The sequence below is a fragment of the Polistes canadensis genome, unplaced genomic scaffold, assembly GCF_001313835.1.
Source record: "Polistes canadensis isolate GaletaPanama2010 unplaced genomic scaffold, ASM131383v1 scaffold_4, whole genome shotgun sequence".
Classification (NCBI taxonomy): Eukaryota; Metazoa; Arthropoda; class Insecta; order Hymenoptera; family Vespidae; genus Polistes; species Polistes canadensis.
The window spans coordinates 928,686-942,748 of record NW_014569551.1 but is presented as its reverse complement, the minus strand read 5'-3'; the positions used below and the strand labels follow the sequence as shown (position 1 = coordinate 942,748).

Sequence of the window (14,063 nt, the reverse complement as noted above, 5' to 3'; positions counted from 1 at the left end):
GCTAACTCGGTTCTCTCTGCCTGCTTAGGAAGGAATACGAAAATAGAAAGGAGACAAATTCGGTCGGCGGTTAGATGCACTCGAGTCTACGAAGAAGTATCGGATAAATATTTCAAAGTTAACGAATAATAACGTTCCTGATGACTTTGGAGACGTTGGGGTTTTAAAAAAGACACGCCAACGAAATGATCCTCGAGCGTTTCCATACGTCTTCTTTTCGCACTCCTCCTATCTTTCTCTCCCTTTCTTCTCATTTTTTTTTCTTTTTCTCTCTCTCTCTCTCTCTCTCTCTTTCTCTGACTATTTTCATTTTTCTTTTTCTCGGTCGCGTTTCTTAACGTACCCAACAAAAGGACCGGTGTTCTGTACAAGAATAAGACCACTCGAGGGAACCAATCGCGACGTCGACGTCCGACATCTCTCGAAGGGAGAGACAGGTGCGAGGAACCAATATGTAACACCTTCCGAGAAAGTACGCTTCGTTGATTTCGTTCCCTCCTTATTCGCTTTTCACTTTGAATTTTTATTCCTTTTGTTTTCTTTTTTTTTAATTTTTAACAGTAAAGATCGAAACAAACACAAATAGCTAACAATTTGTTATGTTTCATAGATAATAGGTAAACATGGAAAACATAAATTATTGGATAAATACATATTCTCGTTGCCATTATATTACATGTATTAATCATTTGTCCAATCTATACAGCTATTGATATTACCGTAATTTGTTGTCTAAACGCGTCGTTCGTATTCCCATTTCTCTTCCTTCCGTCCAAGCACGTTTTCCGACGATACGATCATGTAATAATTATATGCGCATGTATAATCAACGCACGCGCGTACGCCATTGTAATCCTCTTCCTCGTCGAACATTTCTTTCCCCGTCTTTATCTATCTATATTTCTTTCTCTCTCTCTCTCTCTCAAGAGAAAGAGGAAAACATTTATGATTTTTTCACGGTCGTACACGGCAAGGTCGTTAGAAATATTCATATAATATACCTGTTTCTCGAAAGGATACAATTTTACTATGCGATTATTCGATTAAAAAAAAAAAAAAAAAAAAAAAGGAAAAATTTCACGAACAATAAAAGAGTTCCACGCGGAAAACGAACAATTCTCATTTACGTTGATAACAAAGAGTTAAAAAAAAAAAAAAAAAACAAATACAACATTCATAAAAAAAAGATTTTCAGTACGACATACACAATAGTTTCTTCAGGAATGAGTGATATGAATTTGAGAGAAAAAGAGAGATGAAGATAAAGTCAAAAATTGGTCCTCGTGTTTTCGTCCAAAAATGTCTCTTCTCCTTCGATGTCCCTTTTTTTTCCTACCCTTTCTTTTCCGTTCTTCACTCTTTCTTCTTCTTCTTCTTCTTCTTCATCATCTTCCTCCTCTTTCTGGACATACCCTTTTTTTTTACTCTCGCGAGCAATCTCTTTGACGCAGTCTCGTCTTTGATATTCCTGCCAGAAAATCCCACTTAACGCATAAGCGTCTGCTGCTTTCCCCGTACCACACCCCCCGATTCGTCTCATCGTAGCTTCGCACTTTCGTCTTTCTACGTTTGTCCCGTTTCTCTTTCTTTCCATTCTTTCTTTCTCTCTTTCTTTCTTTCTTTTCCTCCGTAGGCAGACGGTATACTTCTTCTCTTTCTCGGACATCATACGTGAAAACGTGGCAACTCGTCATGACAGAGAGAAAGAGTGAACGAACGAGAGAGAAAAAGAGACTAAAAGTGAGTGAGAGAGAAAGAAAGAGAGAGAGAGTAGTAAAGAGGAGCCAGCAGCACTCGCCTTTCGTTACTCCGAGCTCGTTTAATTTAACGAAAGGAAGGTTGAAAGGAGGATCGATGATTAAAGGGCCGGTATGCGAACATGGAGAGCGCTAAATCGTTTGTCCGTCCGCTCTTCGTTTAAATCGAATTTTCTCTATCTAATAACATTTGCGCGCTTCTTTTTAATCGGCGCTCATTGTCGTTGGCGAAGTCAAACTCGAGATCGAAAATCGACGATGACGAGGTAGACAACGAGGAAAGAGCAAAAGAGAGAGAAGAAGGAGAGAGAGAGAGAGAGAGAGAGAGAGAGAGGATAATATTACTCTCTCGACGCGATACTCGACGGATAGGAATTCTTGTTGGACTCGCGACGATGGGATCCGCCGATCGGTGCACGCCCACTTTTTCGAGATTCCAATTAGGCCGACCCTTCCGTAGGTTTTATTCGGTAGTTAATTGGTATCCAGGGGACAGCGGTGGGTGATGGCGATCGGTAGTGGGGATCAAGCTGTATATTTATTGGTTCCTAGATAGCGGATTCGAAGGAAGTGTCGCGTACAAATTACAACCGGCCGCTGCCCTTTTTCCTTTACTTGCTCTCGATCTTTTATAGAGAAAAAAGAAAAAAGAAAAAAAGAAAAAAAAAGCAAATCTTTACTTTAGTAATATTATTTTTGTCGCGAAGAGACATTCGTAATTTAATGTCAAACGGTATGGATTTAACTTCTATTCGTAGATAGAAGAAAGAAGAAGAAGAAGAAGAAGAGGAAGAGGAAGAAAGGAAAACAGCGGATTCGATACAAAGAGGTTTTTAAATATTAAGTACTATAATAAAAGAGGCGGGTCGATAGCCATAAAACCACCTTACGCTGAACTATTATTATAACGTTCTAGCCGGATCCACTGAGATCCATAGAAACTTGTCTACAGTCTGGGAAGTTGAGAACGTATCCCTGCACGCGCGTTAGAGTTTAAGAAGGGGTCACTAGGAGGCTCCATACATATTCATGCCGAGTATTTACCTAAGGCCAGAAAAGAACTGTTAAGAACGAAGGCAACGTATTGCATTAATACAAGGGTCCTCGAGGATCCTACGAATACATAGGTATATGCAAATGACACCGTTCTCGCTTAGAGTAGAAGAAGAAGAAGAAGAAGAAGAAGAAGAAAAAGAATAAGAAGAATAAGAAGCCTTTCTCCCTTTCTCTTTTTCTTTTAAATCACACATCGAGACTACCGAAGCAAAATGCATCAACTTAACGAGCACGCCGAGATAATACCGAAAAGAGTCCGCCTTTGCTTTGCCATGGGAAATGATAAACGCCGTAAAAAAATATACGAAGATAAACGAATACGTTCGTGCTTGGAATCCGGAAAGCCGTGGGGAGAAAAACGATCAAAGTCTCGCCGTTCGCGTCGTTGGAGAAATTGGTGAATGGCCAGGTTGCGAGTGCACGCCCACGCACGCTCGCACATTGGTAAAGCGTTAACGGCGAATGTTCTCTCTCTCTCTCTCTCTCTCTCTCTTTCTTTCTTTTTCTCGTACACGCGATTCGTCGAGGTCGTCGTTTGCCGAGCTGCGTTTAGGGTCGACGTATAGTATCGACATGGGGGCAGCAGGAGAGAGAACGGATATTATCGCCAAACGTTAATTTCGCCGAGGCCCGGCCTACCTTCCAATTTTCAAGCCCTTACACGCCCACTTACGAGATTGTCCGTTAATGCTCCGAAACGTCCAGACGCGCATATTCGACGCCCGCGTTTCGCTGCCGCATCTTGTTGCACCAACGACCGTATATGTCGTCGTCTATACATACGTACTTATATATATATGTATATGTGTACCTATGTAAGTACCTACGTTCTTCATTAATGGTACGTCGAACCCTTCGATCGATCGAACCCACCGATCGACTTTTCCCACAGTCTCGTAAATTCTTATTTGCTCAAGAGTTCAAATAATTCGATCGAAAGATTCTTTTTTAGATTTTTCTTAGGCTAAAAATACAATTGCTTTCGATTGTTTCAATGTGTTTGCATATACATATATATATATATATATATATATATCTATGTATTTTTAAACGAAAAAGGAAAAAATGGAAAACACATTGAAAGTTTCGAGAAAATCTAAAGAAATTTTCTCGATACGTAGGGAGAAGAAATAGGGCGGCGCAAAGGGCGCAGAGGACGTTACTGTACAGACTCGTGTATATCGTATGGCCACACGAAGAAACGAGCGTTAACGTGCGCGAGCGCCGTTGGAAAGAACCGGTTGTATAGGAACCGTCTTCCACCTTCTCCTCTTCTCCTCTTTTCTCCTCTCTTCTCTTCTCTTCACTTCTCTTCTCTTCTCTTCTCTTCTCTTCTCTTCTCTTCTCTTCACTTCTCTTCTCTTCACTTCTCTCCTCTCCTTTTACTCATCCACCGACCTTTTCGTTCCATCCTCACCGAAGCTCGGACTAGCTCCCATATACAAAGTGTCCGACGACCGTCTTCCACCTTTGTGTTGTATTCTTCGATTCAAAAAAAAAATACCCAACAAAGATTTTCTTAACACAAATACATAATGCCATTGAAGCTTCTTTAAAATCCACGTTGTATCTAACTAACAACATAAGTAAAAAAAAAAAAAATGTAAAATTTCACATAAAAGACGAAAGAAAATGATTTTCTTTTTCGTTTTCGTGTGATTATTCAATCAAATTAAATTACATAGGAATAACAACATACAAGAATAATATCTCTTATATCTCTACTTCAGAAATATGAAATTCTTCGAGAATATCTCGTTCGTGTGATAATTCATCGATGCGATATAAAAAAAAAAGAAAATTAAAACATAAGTAGGTAGTTCTTCGAAGTAAACGGCAGTGAAATGGCCTTACTCCAAAAATAAATACACCAGTAGGAGAAGAAAAGAAAAAGAAGAGGAGGACGTCGAACCGGATGGTAGAAACACCCAGTATAATAGACTCCCCTCGTGCTCGTACGTGCGTAATCGTGAAGACGCGTGTGCGAGTAGAAGTTCCTACTTGCGCTTACGCGATGGTTCCAACACTATAGGCGCCTGCCTATCAGACGTTAGGTGCCTACGAGATCGAGTCGACTTCTTTCCTTTTTTCTTTTTTTTTCTTTCCCTCTCCCTTCATTCTACTCCTCGACTACCTACAGAAGCCAGCCACACTATCTTAAACTCTAACGGGAACCCTTTTCCGAAATATGCCAATAATTCGCCAATTTTTCACATTTCAATTAATCACATTTTTCTCTCTACATTTAATAATATGTTTTTAATAATTCCATTCGTTTTCTCTGTTACAGATTTCGAATAGACAACACGGATCATATAATAGACGTTAACAAGAATAACGCGGTGTTCGAGTACGATCAAGTGAACATAATTTGTCCAATGTATAAAACGGGCACATATGATACGGAAAAATACCTCATTTACAACGTAAGTATATTATTATTTTCCCAATATAAAAACATTTAACATTAAACAGATTAAGAGATTTACAAGCAGATCGTTTATTAAAGATTTGTTTAAAGAATTTACTTAAACCGTGATAAAAAGAAAGAAAAGAGTGGGAGGAAGGAGGGAGCACCCATGGGGTGTACCGATGATGGACAAGGCTTACGACGAAAAAATAGTTGAGTCTGGTTTCTGTAATGTTTAGACAGCTGCTACTACTCAAGACCAGTTCTTTGACTACCCGCTTTTCTTTCTCTCTCTCTCTTTTTTCCTTTCCCTTGCCCCCTCTAACCAAAAGTGACTTCGTGCGCGAACTTCCAATGGTAAAGAAACGAAGATGTTGCCGTTAACGATCCGTGCAAAGCTTAAAGAGTTCCTCTTTCGGACATTTACATTGTCTCGAGTCGTTCAGTAATCGGCATGCCAGTCAGCAAAAGGCAGTATAGCTTTCGCGACAACGAAGACGTCGCGACGAATTCCCCCCTTTCTTTCTTCCACCCCTTTAGAAAACTTATCAAAGATTCAGTCGTCGTAGTCGTCCAGATACCGTAGACGTTTCTGCATCGTTCACGTATTTTCACGAACTCATCGGACCGATCTAATCGCAGATCGTGAGCTCCCTCTTAGAGTCCACTTTCTATTGTCTCGATAGCCGTTCTCTCTATACAACGATTAGGATCGACACAATAGATCTTTTCCCTCTTAATCTTTTATCTTTTCCTTTTCTTTTCTTATTTCTTTTCTTTTCTTTTTTTTACTTTCTATCACGAAAAAGACGTTGCAAAAAGGCCCGAAGGCGAAAGGGTTCGAAGGACGGACGAAATTCCATTCGTACCCCGTTCGCCCCTGATACACGCTTCCCCCCCACCGGTCGATGAAACTTCTTTCACAGTAGTCAATCAACGATTAATGTCCTGCTTGAGCAAAGAGAAGTATATATAAAGAGAGAAAGAGAAAGAAAATAAAAATAAAAATAAAAATAAAAATAATAATAATAAGAAGAAGAAGAAGAAGAAAAAGAGGGTTGCTTTTTCCACGTAGTCTGTGTATGACCGATCGTAACGAAAACGAGAATTTTCAGGTCGACGATGTGGGCGTGACCGTTAATCTTTTTTTTTCTTTTTTCTCTCGTCGTTGCAGGTGTCTAAAGAAGAGTACGAGACGTGCCGAATAACGAACCCGAGTCCTCGGTTAATAGCAATTTGCGACAAACCATACGAGGATAAGTACTACACGATCACCTTCAGGCCGTTCACGCCACAACCGGGGGGTCTCGAGTTTCTACCCGGCCACGATTACTACTTCATCAGCACCTCGTCCAAGGAAGATCTGCATAGGCGCATCGGTGGACGATGCAACACCGACAACATGAAGGTTGTTTTCAAGGTTTGCTGCAGCAACGACACCTCCTCCTCGTCTGCCACGTCTCGCAACAATTGTGAGTATAATATAATCCTAAGAAGAAAAAGAAAAAAAAAAACAAATATCCTATTTACTTTATCTATTATAACATTTTCTTTCCGTACCTACGTTTTTTTTCTTTTTTTTTCTTAATTCCTCAATTACTAAATTATAAACCTGATACGAATTGCAGATATTTCCTTTTATATATATATATAAAAAATCGGTAGCATTCAATTTCATACTCAAAATGTTTTTCGCACTCGACGCGTTACACTCGCATCGTTCGTTCACGCATATCCCTTGTCGAGCCAAAGAAGAAGAATGAAGAAAGAAAAAAAAAAAAAAGAGAAAGGAAGGACCGCGCCATAAATTCATTATCCCTTAATCAGTTAGAAGAGGAACGACTTCCATAACAGGCAGTCCACTCGCCACTACTCGTTCGTGTCTTCCTTGGTAGTCTCATTCTTTCATATCTTCCCTTCCCTTCCCTCTATCCCTCATCCACCATCCTACTATTTCCTCCTCCTCCTTCCCCCCCCCCGCCCTACTCTTTGCTTCTCAAGCGGCCTTTCTCCGGCTCTTAAATAATCCCTATCAATTATAATTCTTAGCGCGCACCATTTGTTGCGGTTAGACCACTGTCCCAGAGCACGATAAATTCCACCATTTCATTCCACCGAGCGAGCACTCGTCTCCACCTAATTCGTTCCGAGCATCCTTCTCTCGAACGAGCTGGCGAGTGCACGCCGAGAATGATTCGTACAACGTAATGAGCTATCTGGCTATCTCTCGGAGCGATAAACTCGTTCAAACTCATCTACGAGAGACTCGAGATTCTACTTCTCCATGTGCATACTCTTTTCAACCTAATCTCTATTACCTTATTTTCTATATAACCCTATCATCTCATCTCTTCTTCTATCTAGTAATTATTGTATCAAACATATATACCTATGTTGAACAAAAATATTAATTAGATCTATAAAAAAAAAAGAAAAAATAAAACAGTATATATATAGTAGTAGTATTAAAATAATAAAAATCTTCTCTCTCGGTTTTAGCCGTACCCGTGACCAGCAGCACCGTACCCAGCAGCAGCTCAACGAGCACCGCAGTTTTGGGCGGAGGAGCAAGTGGTATGATGCCACCACCACAGTCACCGAGCGTCCTCAAAGGTGGAGAACGATTCTACCCGGGAGGCAACATTCATCATCATCGCGATCATCATCAACCGGCTACGGTGATGCCGACCCACGTTCCCCCTTCAGCGTTGTACCCTGTACATCCGCATCAGCCACAGCCTCCGATTCACAATGGACCTCCGTCTGTCTCCTCGCCGCCAAAGACCTCGATTGGACAGAAGAAAAAGAACAGTGCGTATATAACTTTTCTATACACGTATATATATGTTATATATCTACTTGATAGATACCTATGTATTCGAGTATTCTACTTATATTTCATTCCAAATCGTCGAATCTTTTTTATTTTCTTTGTTTTTTTTAGTTAGTACAAAAAAAAAACGTGAAACTTTTCCTGAAAAATGTGACACGGTCCATCTCGTTTTCTTGTCTCGCGTTCCCCTACACCAGATGGAAAACCAATAAAAGTACTAAGAGGCGCGACGACTTCGTAAATTTCTCGAAAGCCATCTGTCGAGTCTTGCCATTCCTACATGTCTTTAATCTTTTTTCTTGTTCCTCTTTTTGTCTTTGCGGAAGGAGGTTTGGGAGGGGGAGGTTGGGGAGGGGGTTCTCGTCCTTCACATCGACGCCTACGATAATTCGAGTCGTACAGACAACAGGCGCGCAGGTATTTGCATTTGAGCGATAACGGACGTACGCGAATGGCTATTAACGAGCCGTATTTCCTTTCCGTCTGACCCGACAAGCCTAAGGAACTTATTTCTTATTCCCATCTTAACGATTAGTTAGAAAAGTTTCTCACGATTTTGTATTTGTTGAAATTTTTCAGAGGAATACTCCGATCATCCTAACGAGGTAGTGAAGAACGAAGAATTAACGTACAACGGTGCGACGTCGTACGGTTTAGAGCAGGTCCTGTTTCTGATGGTCTCCAGCCTTCTGATAAGTGTTTTCGTTCCGCAATTGTTGCGGTGAAGCGACGACACTGCCAACGAAGAGCGTATCCCATGCGTCGAACCCCTTCTTCTGTGATTATCCTACGTTTAATTAATTTCCTGAGGCACGCAGCGCTACTACTGTCGTGCGCTGTAGCCCCTCGATCGTGGGACGCGCGCAGATCAACCATTGCTCGTCGGTTGCGAGCAAATACTCTGAGATCGGAATGCTGAGATTGAAGAAAAAGATATATATATCTATTAAATAAAGGTAGAAATATATATATATGCGAACGGACCTAAGAAGATTACTATTGTCCGAATAAGAAACTCGCGGCAAAGCCATATTAACTACTAATGAAAAGGAAAGACAAACGGGATGGCGTATTAATGTCATGATAGTCGAACAAGACGACAACAACGAGAAAGAAAGAGAAGAAGATGAATAAGAAAGAAAGAAAGAAGAAAAAGATGAAGAAAAAATGCTGAAAAATATAATGAAGAAGAAGAAGAACGTGGAGAAACGCTGCTACTAGATACTATTATAGTACGCCCACTATTATCACTACTATAAATGGTAGTCGTATTGGTTGTCCTTCTTATCGTTACGCTAATTCTAGGTATTTATTCGAAAAATACAAGAGAGCGTGGAAAATAAGTGCGAGTGTATGAAAGTAAATGCCGAACGAACGAACGAACGAACGAACGAACGAAAGAACGAACGCGTGAGAAAAATATGTGTGCGAGAGTAATGCGTGTTTAAATATCTTCGAAGCGAATAACGTTTTTAACACGCGTACGGAGAGGGTCGAATCTATCCTGAAATAACGAACAAATCTTCGTGAAATCAACGGAAGATAAGACTCGGAACGATTAAACTTGACGGAAACAATGATATTATCTAATCATCGTCGATAAACTAATGTTCGTTTTAATTGATAAATCGTTCTAGTTCATCTTACCGTTTGAATTTTCTTAAAAGCGCGTAATCGTGCATTCGTCTAACCAGGATAATTAGCACGCCTGTAAATAAATTCCTAATGAATATGTACAAGTGAATCCTTGTAAGCTTATATTCGAGCTGCAAGGAGATTTAGGAGAGTGCCGTATACTAGACGAATCTTATATATGACGCACGAGTGAGCGAGAAAGAGATAAAGATAACGGCGTAACCATTAACGAGAACATAAAGCATACATTTGCGAAATAAATACGATTAAAACGTGAGATAAAAATCTATCGTTGATATTGACTATTTCGCAAATTCAAGGGACAACGTTTCTAACGAGTTTATCTTGATCCTACGCGCCGATTTTAATTTGACGAATCGACGATTATCAACTATCTCTTCTCGTCTCGATCGTTGCAAAAAAGTATATATTATCCGTGGATGCAAGAAAGAAAGAGAGAGAGAAAGAAAGAGAGAGAGAGAGTGAGAGAGAGAGAGAGAGAGAGTATGTTTGCGTATTCAAGAGCCGATAAAAATATTCTCTATGAATGCGTGATGATAGCGAGAATGTGAAAATTTGTATAATACCTGTACCATACCGAACTCTATCTATAGATCTGTATTATATTTATTATCCGCTATTATATTACACTACGAATATTCAATCGATATTCTATATTTACTAGTAAAATATCAAATTTAATAGCGAATAAATTGCGTATCGACGTGGTGGGAGACAAAGGGAAACAGAGAAAAAAAGACAGAAAAAGAAGGCTTATGAGAAAGGAGAACAACGATGAAGAAGAAGAAGAAGAAGAAAAAGAAAAAGAAAAAGACTCGAGGCCTCTTATTCTCTAAATACGGCTAAAAACTCTTATCGCATTTGTTGATTTTTTCCACTATCCATTATTATATCGGGTTTATAAATATTAATGCATTTAACTCTGATTGGTGCGAATGAAAAACGATTGGCCGTGCGATCATCTTCTTTAATATTTTTTTGTTTTCTTTGTATCTTGCATCATACTTATGATCTATTTCTATTTGTTATTTTTCTAATTTTATTTATTGTCCGTCGTTCAATCGTATCATGCCACGTTGTTACACGTATATACATTCGTCATATACACGACACGCGACACACAGACATAAGTAAAACACACATTATTAAACACACTTGATTAAGCGTATATTTTCGCGAAGAGAAATTCGCGAAAATATTCGAGTATGCAAGAGAATAATAAGTGCGAACGATTGTTCCGTTACGCCATTGGCCATTGAAAGATAATTAGATCTAATGAATTATTATTGTAAATATGTGTATGCGAAAAAATATCGTATGATAATGATGATAAGATGATGCTACTGACATTGGAAAAAAGAGGGAAATTTGTGAAAGATACGAAAATGAACGAAAGAGAGAGAGAGAAAGAGACAAAGAGAGAGAGAGAGAACAAGATACCCTTTTTATTCCGAATCGTAGATAAAAAAAATGATAGAGGATCCTTAAAATGCATAGGCTGCTCGATCGACCAATCGTTTTCGTCTTTCGTCAAACGAATCGTCGTCCTTCCTGCACCGACCTTGACATGAACGAAAACAGAAATGAATATAAGATCGGCCGAAAGCGAAATAAGAAAAATACTAAAACGCGTGTTTAATGTTATCCACTACAGTATTGTTAAGCCTAAGTATTACATGCCTACAATCCATGTCTGTTTGTCTGTCTGTCTGTCTGATCGCGTGTCTGTTTACCGTTTGTATACTTTTTCCTCATACGTTATTAATCGCAATAGCATATCACAATGAATATTACAATGATGACGTTTTACGTATAGCAAGAGGAAACGTTTCTTTTTTTTTTTTTATTTTCTTTCTTATATTATCGATTGTATAAAAATTCGTTAAATGTGTTTTTAGTTTATCACACGTAACTCCGTTTATTTTCTATTTTAATTTGAAAATCACGGATGTTTTTCATTTCAAGTGGAAATAAGTGGTACGTTTTTGCAACGACTAACAGTAAATCAAAGACCGCAACCAAGAACCTCAAAGACAATCACTCACACATTGTAAATTATCCGAAGCTTTCTCTCAAAGTAGATCGATCGTAAACGTCAGAATCCTGTAGGTAATCAACTTACGTCCGAAATAGAAGAATTTCACGCAGATGTATGTAAATACGAAACGTTCTTATTATACATACGTTTGGTTAACGGTCCCGTGTCGTTCAAAAACGTACAAAACTCTACTATTGCATTTTCACGATCGGTATTATAATTGATTTATCATTTTCCTTACTTTTATTCATTGTGTAAACTTGAAATCGTGAAAGAAGCATCATTGAAAAAGCGTCCCTCTTTGCTAGTTTCGTAAACGAATTCATCGTATCCACAATTGATAACATACTCACACTTCAGCGCCAATAAAGCGATACAACAAACGTACATAGATCCACGTGAATGGTATTCATTCATACTGATGATAGGTGAATACAGTATAACAATAATATAGAAACGAGCTATCGATAGAAAATAGACAAGGTCACTCACTGCAGTTTATTTTATTTTTTCTCTTTTCTTTCCTTATATTTTATTTTTCACATCCATTATCACGCAGATCGAATCCCATCCAATTTTCTTTTTCACTACTTTTCCCATAGTTCCGTTCGCGATGTGACAGTGTTCCACTGTACGAAGATATTCATACATTTGGAAGACACGTCAAATATTCGAAGTGATAAATATTAGCTAACAAATTTCTATCTATACGTATAATATAAGTATATGTATACATCCTAATGTATGCACTTACTATACAATACCTGTCTATTTCAGCGCGAAACTATCTGTCTGGTCATCTTGGTCAACGTTACTGTCCCCGATAAAAAATCGTCCGCGAAAGATTAAGTGGAACGCGTCCTACCTTCGTGTCCAATCGTTTTTGTTTCATTCTACCTTTTCATTGTATTTTTACTTTTAAATTTTCTTTTTTCTTTTTTTTTTGTTCAATCTTCTTTCACCAATCGACGCATATATGTTATATATTTTCTTCGAGATCCCTTTTTACGTCGTCCTTTAATCCTCGCTTGTACGCGCGTGCAAGAACCAGTGTTGACAAAACGTTGGAATCCTTCGAATCGCGACCGAAGGACACACGCGTTATATTCTCACCTATATAAAATATATAAAACTTATACGAAGGATTCATCCTTCTCATTTAATAAGACCGGGGTTAACCATTTATTGCCTGCGTCTTATACACTGCCAGCGGTTTGATTAAACTGTAAAGGTCGAAAGAAGAGAAAGCAGGGAGAAAGAAGGAAAGAAAGAAAGAAAGAGGGAGAGAGAGAGAGACAGAATAATTTCCATTTAAAATAGAAAAAGGAAAAAAAAAGAGAGACAGAAAACGAGAGAAATAGAACGAAAGTGAGAGAGAGAGAGAGCGAGAGAGAGAGAGAGAGAGAGAGAGAAAGAGATCTTTGTAAATAAGACGATCGATAAACGATTAACACGATGAAATTTATATTAAATGCATAGCAAGTACGAGATAGGTTTCTAATAACGATTTATTATAAAAGTGAATGTACGTTGATGTCTAAGATTTTTAACATGAAAACACACAAAGTGGTTATAATTAACTATGATTATTACTCATAGAAGGAGAAAACACAAGTACTAATTAAACGAGAAAGTTAGTTTTAAATACCGGAGCCACAGTTAGACAGATCGTGATTCTCTCACGGCGCATATATTATTTTATATTCGGTACATACATTGACACATACGCTCACCGTAAATGCGCTAATCGTACACGGCATCTTTAAACGGACAAATTAGATTCTCGTCAGAAGGATCAAAATTACACCATGGAATGTCTGGATGGACGTTTAGATAAACGAAAGAAAAATCTCGACCACTCGACCATCGATTTTTTCGAATGATTTATCTAAGGTAAAATAATAAGCACAGAATATATCGTGAGATGATCAAATGCCGTGTACGTTTGTCGCTAATTCGGGTCTGTTAGATTGCGTGTGCACATTCAGTACAGTACGTCGTTCATTAAACAAAGCATACAATACAATACAAAGTAGCGTAGCGTTCATAATGGTAGTCCACTGTAGCGAAATAGTGTTTAAACAAAGCAAACCAAAAAAAAAAAAAACCGGAAAAAAAGACATAATCAACAAAAAAATTACAGGTAACCGTACGTAATAAAATCATAAAACGATCTTCATAAAGGATACACGCATACTTACGCGTATACATTGAGATACGTTTATACACGAACACACACACTAATTCACACATTTATAAAGCACAAGAGAAGCAAACGAGAACACACACGTATATACACACGACAACAACAAC

At 38.6% G+C, this 14,063-nt stretch overlaps 1 protein-coding gene across 1 annotated transcript in view; it reads left to right on the top strand.

Moving 5' to 3' along the window:
• The window catches only part of LOC106787617 (ephrin-A4), a 40,765-nt gene extending 28,519 nt beyond the window's left edge, over positions 1–12,246 (top strand). Inside the window, exons 2-5 of the mRNA XM_014750148.1 lie at positions 5,104–5,239; positions 6,398–6,695; positions 7,723–8,034; positions 8,636–12,246. Of these exons, the coding sequence (XP_014605634.1) occupies positions 5,104–5,239; positions 6,398–6,695; positions 7,723–8,034; positions 8,636–8,781 (892 nt within the window). The 3' untranslated portion in view covers positions 8,782–12,246. The remainder of the gene's footprint in view (positions 1–5,103; positions 5,240–6,397; positions 6,696–7,722; positions 8,035–8,635) is intronic.
• The last annotated feature ends 1,817 nt before the right edge of the window (positions 12,247–14,063 follow it).